Raw genomic sequence first — 6,062 nt, 5'->3', positions numbered from 1 at the left:
AAAAATTAATAAAAAAGGAAGAAAATATAAACTGGTTGTTGTTTCCTTTTATACTTTTCAAACCACTCTCAAGCCATTGAAATTGAATCCGATATTAGTGTCAAAACATCCAATTGAATATTCCATACGAAAACTACTGTCTCGCCTGTCCATTTTAACAATCTCCTGGTGAATTCAGACGGTTAAAGAGGGAAAATCGATACGATCACTCGAGTGCATAATGTTTCTCCGCTTATCGTAGGCCCTACAAAGGGAGCCCGAATTGGGGAACGATAATTCATAGAGGAAGTATACCGAGGCATTTCCTGGATCATTTTAAAATGTGACAAATTGGTAAGGGTAGATATGTATAATAGTGGATATGAATAATTTAATGGAAAAAAATACATCTACGCTAGTCTGTTGAGAACTGTTGACTTGTTTCTTGATAAATCCAGGTCTCTTAAATTCTGTTTTATAACCCCCCAGATAAAATAGGGCTCATCTCAGCAATTTTTTCCAGTTCTCGAAGCACTTCGATTATTAGCTTTTGGATATAGTCTTGAGGATTCCGTTCTATATGTCGCCTCAATCACGGAAAAACGTCATTCTTTCATGATCAGTTTTGGAAACAGGAAGAAATACGATATCTCAGGTTTAATTTTTGTCAAAAAGTGGCTATCATAGTGAGGTAGGTTGGTAGGTAAGCAATGACATCTGAAGTAGCTCATTGTCATACAAGAATTGTTGTTCAGTCTGAATTCTTCTAGACCCAAAGTCTGGAAGTTTTAACCATATTTCCAAGTTGTTTCAACACCAATTATGATCACTTTGTTGTCATTTAATAACTCCTGGGCTGTTAAATAAACTGTTAATGATGTACTGTTATTTAAAAAAAAATTTGAATAGAACATATAAAACCAATCTGCAACCTTTAACTGTGACTCACACAGACCTAGTTAGTGTTACGTCATCTGCAAAAAGAATAAGATCAGTGCTCTCAAGATCATAAAACAGAAAGAAACGGTTCCTGTACTGATCACTAAGGGACTTTAAACTGTAATTTAGCAAAGCCTAATTTTCCAAATGTAGACCAAATATTTCTAAACTCTAACTCATTTGCATTGAAGGGTACTTTATATTCAATGTAACCTGTTATCTTACGTTTGAAAGATTTTTGAAAAAAAAGCGTACTGTATATTATGTATCTGCTAATAAAAAATCCTTGTTATTTACTTTTTATCTTGAGCAATGTCTCTATGAGCTGCATAAGATAAAAAAAAGAAATCATTAGAAGTGATACATGGAAAAGTCTGAAAATTGAAAACATAGACTACTTTTCACTACTACTATATACTATACTACCTAAAACTATTAATTATCCAATGCACGGCTTTGGGTTAACAAAAGGCATTTTTGGTTTTGAAAGATCTTAAAGAAATTTCATCAGTGGTGTCGATACTGGATTTTGAACTGAATATTCTTAAAGAAAAAACGATACGCCAATACTTTTTCTAAAAACACAAATTATTTCTAAAAGCCTCTTCAATTTAGAGTAAAAAAATACAAACCATGTTCAAGGACATTAATTTTATCATCATAAGCATTTTCAAGTTCTTTTTTCTCTGATAACTATTCAGAAATCCATCCTAATCGTTGCGTAAACTTCTGATTCATGTCAGTACCACCAATGGATATAACTCATTCATTAATCAGTCGTTTTTTGAGAGCAAGTTTTAAGCTTCCTAGGTTGCCTCTCAGAATTTGCCTGTCATTTATGCCCACGAATGTGAGCTCCAATTAAAATTTCCTTGGAGAAGTTGGAATGTTCTGCAAGGATATTCTTCATTCAATTCAGATAAGGATGAAAAAAGCTCAAAGTCTTTACATCTAATCTAAAATGAGAAACCAAATTGAGTCATTAGCATTGTCAAGTTATTTAGCTGTTGATAACTCTTAGTGGGGCTCAGAACTTCACCAATATTCTTCAGTGCACTTCTGACCCTGTCAATAGTTCCAATCGACAGAATCCATAGAAGCCATGAGACAAGAACACTTTATTGGCTTTTCCCTAAGTGCCTTTGACCTTATCTTTGAATATTTCAGTAAAATTCCAGTGATCCATCATGAGTCTTATTTTCACATTTTGGTACTAAGATAAGTACTCTTTAATTTTCTTTTCCTTATAAGTTACTTAGGCCTTTGAATATTTGATTCTGAAGAGTTCAACATATCCAGGAATTATTCATAGTAACATCAGAAAATTATACTGATAACTATTCAGATATTCAACCATTTTGGCTTTGCTGCATTCTTTCATTGCATGGAATTTATCGATGAATCAATCATTTTTAGCAGTGAGTTAAAAGTTATTGATTCAGGATCATGGATGCGATACATCTTATCTCTAGTAATATTTTTCTTTAAGCAGTGCGGGAAGTTTTCATTTTCATGTAAATTGACATAGAACCTGCAGAACGTGGTTTTTGTTTTTTTATTGGTAAACCTTGCATCCTACAAAAAAATGAAAGGGAACTAAACTTGTTCCAAACTGAATGAAGATTGGAGAAATCATTTTTGTTTTTAGAAAGCATTGGCTTATACCATTTTTAATCAAGAATATTTAATTGAAAATCACTGTTTTTAAATCTTTCATAATTAAAAGTAATTTTAGAAAAAATTCTATTGTATGTATTACATGGATATTGCGTGGAAATTTTAGCAAAAAAAAATCTTAGCTCTACACCGTTATAAATCAATATTTGTAATAAATTGTATTTAATTAATTAAAATTGTTATTTAATATAAGTTTTCTATTAAAGCTTTACATGAACTATATTATTATAACCAACTGTCCCGAAATACTTATTTGCGAGTCGCAGCATATACAGCGCGGTTTCTGTAAAATTAAAAGCTTTTGCCTGTAATTCCGCTGCTGCTGATGTTGATTAAAGCTTATAATATGTTATGTTTACGGGTCATTTATTTTTTGGGTTAATATTGATGTTATCTAATTAAGGCTTAAATCGTTAAGCTAACGACACGTTTATTTAATAAAACTGCAAGATTTCTTGTGTATTAAGCTTTAATACATTAAAAGGCTCTTAAGCCAGGAACTCCGAGTACACCTGCGAAGATTTTACCATTTTCACAAAACTCACAGCATAAAACCCTCTTTGAAAAGATAAATTGACGGTTTTAGTGCAGACAGGGACTTTCGATTTCGAACCAACGAAGAAGGTAAAATCCGATGTTGAATCCCGTGGGATTTTTATAAGAACTGATTATAACTATGGCGAAAAACGAGTTAATGTCACTAGAGTATACAAAATAATATTACATTGGATTATGGAAATTCGGTATACATCAGTAGATAACTAATTCGGTTATTAAGGTTAGATTTTTTATATCTTGTCATTAAGGGAGTTGTATTGTAAAAGTTATGAAACATGATATATTTTTGAAGGTGCACACTCTGTACATTTTTATTTATTTCAGTAGTTTTTGAATACATTTTTAAATTTATATATATAACGATTTATATAGTTAAATGTTATGGTATAGTAAAATAAAATTAAAATCAACCATTTAAAGAGTGAATCGTAGCTAGATTTTTGAAGTGTACCTTTTTTATGAAAAATTCTATGACATAATTTTAAAAAAGGATAATTTTAAGATTTTCCATATAATAAAAATCTTTTATCTAAATGTTGTTAAAAACGAAGAATAAATGCTATATTTATAGCCAAAATTAAAAATAAATTACATTAAGCTTATCACCCTGGTCTTCGTTATGTTAAAAAAACAATTTTTTTTCTGGAAGTTTGGCATTTTTGTATCTAGAAATGGGGTTTTCCAGGTAAATTGTTCTAAAATAGTTCAAGTTCATATGAACTTCTCGTCTTAAAATAAGTTTTTCAGTAGAGAGTCCTGGTACAAGAAAACTGGACACTCTACCAGGTGTCTTAGGAAAGTGGTTCGCCCTTAAACCTTTTTTATTTTTTAAGTTAAAAAAATTAAATTTGGTAAGTGGGTGTAGCATCTAAATTGAGATTGGCTGACGTATTCAGTTGTTTTCTGTCACTTTCGGTTTAACCGTAAACGATCCTAACTTTTTCCCCACCCACCTTTTTTTATCATATTTTGATAGGTAATTACAATCTAAGAAAAATTACACTCTAGATTGAAATATGAAAAATTAAATAATTTAAAGGCTAGGTATCAAAAGTTGACATATGGGGTATCAATTTTCTTAGAATGTCATTTTCTATCAAATTAACTCAATAAAATTAGGGAATCTTATTTAAAATAAGAAAGTTAGGGTCATTTCCGGTTAAAACGGAAGTGACAGAAAACAACTGAATACGTCAGCCAATCCCAATTTGGGTGGTATGCCCACGTACCAAATTTCATTTTTTCACTTAAAAATTGAAAAAGTTATAGAGGCGAACCACTTTCCTAAGACACCCGGTATATGTAAATCATCATGAATCAGCTGAGCCTAAAGAGCCTTAAAATAAAATTCAAATTTCGCGGGCAGTTTCAGTCAAAATGCTTTTAGCGCTATCTGCGTTCATCTTTGATGACGCTAAAAAAAGATTGATATATGGATCATAATTTACTGTTGACTTGCGCGTCTCGTTGTTTGTCTCTGCTACTAGACCGTACGAGTACTAAGTACCTTTTACACCAGTCTCCAGTTGCAACAAGGGCCCTTGTCATTTATTTGTTTCATTTATTTGACGGAATGGTAAAACTATTTGTTTTTTTTTTAAAGGTTATTGGTGATTGTTAAACTATAATAGTTATGTGTGAATATTAAAAGTAAATGGCTACTTATTATTAAAACTGTTTAAAGCCTATTTTGTGTTTAACTGAGTCTTATATTTCATTCGATCCTTTACTCACGGCAAACTTTTGCCACTTCTTAAGCTTGACTTGTAGAGGACAAACTCTCGATCTCCGACTACGTTAAACTGAAAATCTTAGAGGTACCGAAAACCATCCAAAAATAGTATCCAGAAAATATATAATTTTCGAGTCGCCATGCCTACGATTTTTATAATAAACACCGGGACACCGATACGCGGCTGTTAACCTCCGTTGTCTCGCCACATTTTGTAGTTTGTTTCGATTATTTTATTTGTCATGTGTAACATCTGTACCGATTAGTCTTTTCGTGTTTGACCCGATTTGTGTCGTGAAATTAATGATGATGGTGTAGATTTGCAAAATGGCTCATCTCAATCGCTCACCTTCCTCTTCTGAAGATGAGGATGAAGTTACTTTCCTTCTTCGTTTTAAACCTGCCCCCACACCTCCAACCAGACGTCGAAAGAACCTCCTCCCACCAACTGGTACTGCTATTTCAACCCCCAATGGTTGGGATGTGGTGATTGAGAAAAAAGATAGTCCTAGTAGGTCGGTATGCTCAAGTCCGGTGAGACAAAGAAGGAGTAGCGTTGAGGAGTGTCCTCCACCAGTTCCTCCTAGGTTCAAACCATCTGCCCCTCCGCAGGAGGTGGATGGGTATTCCTGGTGGGGTCAATATCCTGGAGGGTAAGCCTGAGTTGAGGTAGAAGTATGAGTATTAAGGAGTTGTTTTTTAGGTTTCCTGGAAATAGTTATTATAATATGGTACCTTATGGGATTGATTTTGACAAAATAAATGGTAATGCTGGTAAAAACGGTTGTCTGCTTGATTTGGCTAACAAAATAGTGGCATGCATTATTTTACTAATACAATATTTGATAGGTAAAGTATTAAATTGACAAAATAACGCCGCTATCTTTTTCTTTATTTGGTTAATGTTTATCGGACATATCCCCGTCTCAGTTCTTTAATATCTTCGGTATCATTCTAAAATTGTGTTTTTTTAACAGTTTATTCAATCACTTACGAAAACACTCACTTTATGATAAATCTTCGCTTATTTTTAAACTGCGTATAGGATATAGGTCTTAGGAGAGGCAAAATCTCGACTTTTTCGGACATATCCCTGTCTCAGTACTTTAATATCTTCGGTATCATTCTGAAATTGTATTTTTCTATCGTGGATTATACAGTCAAATATAATGACACT

The 6,062-nt window shown here is 32.7% G+C and overlaps 1 protein-coding gene across 1 annotated transcript; it reads left to right on the top strand.

Moving 5' to 3' along the window:
* The first annotated feature begins 5,068 nt into the window (after positions 1-5,068).
* On the top strand, positions 5,069-5,759 carry LOC126739163 (uncharacterized). Its single transcript, XM_050444717.1, has 2 exons — positions 5,069-5,538; positions 5,589-5,759. Exons 1-2 carry the CDS (start codon positions 5,213-5,215, stop codon positions 5,749-5,751), a joined length of 489 nt encoding a protein of 162 aa, XP_050300674.1. The 5' UTR covers positions 5,069-5,212; the 3' UTR covers positions 5,752-5,759.
* Positions 5,760-6,062: the final 303 nt, after the last annotated feature.

This window comes from Anthonomus grandis, chromosome 8 (genome assembly GCF_022605725.1).
Source record: "Anthonomus grandis grandis chromosome 8, icAntGran1.3, whole genome shotgun sequence".
NCBI classification, from domain to species: Eukaryota; Metazoa; Arthropoda; class Insecta; order Coleoptera; family Curculionidae; genus Anthonomus; species Anthonomus grandis.
The sequence above is the reverse complement of the archived record's forward strand: the minus strand, read 5'-3'. Positions and strand labels throughout refer to the sequence as shown.

Coding starts and splice junctions, on each gene's coding strand:
- LOC126739163 (XM_050444717.1), top strand. CDS start 5,213: ATGGCTCATCTCAATCGCTCACCTTCCTCTTCTGAAGATGAGGATGAA. Junction 5,539..5,588: donor TGGGGTCAATATCCTGGAGG/GTAAGCCTGAGT, acceptor GTTGTTTTTTAG/GTTTCCTGGAAATAGTTATT.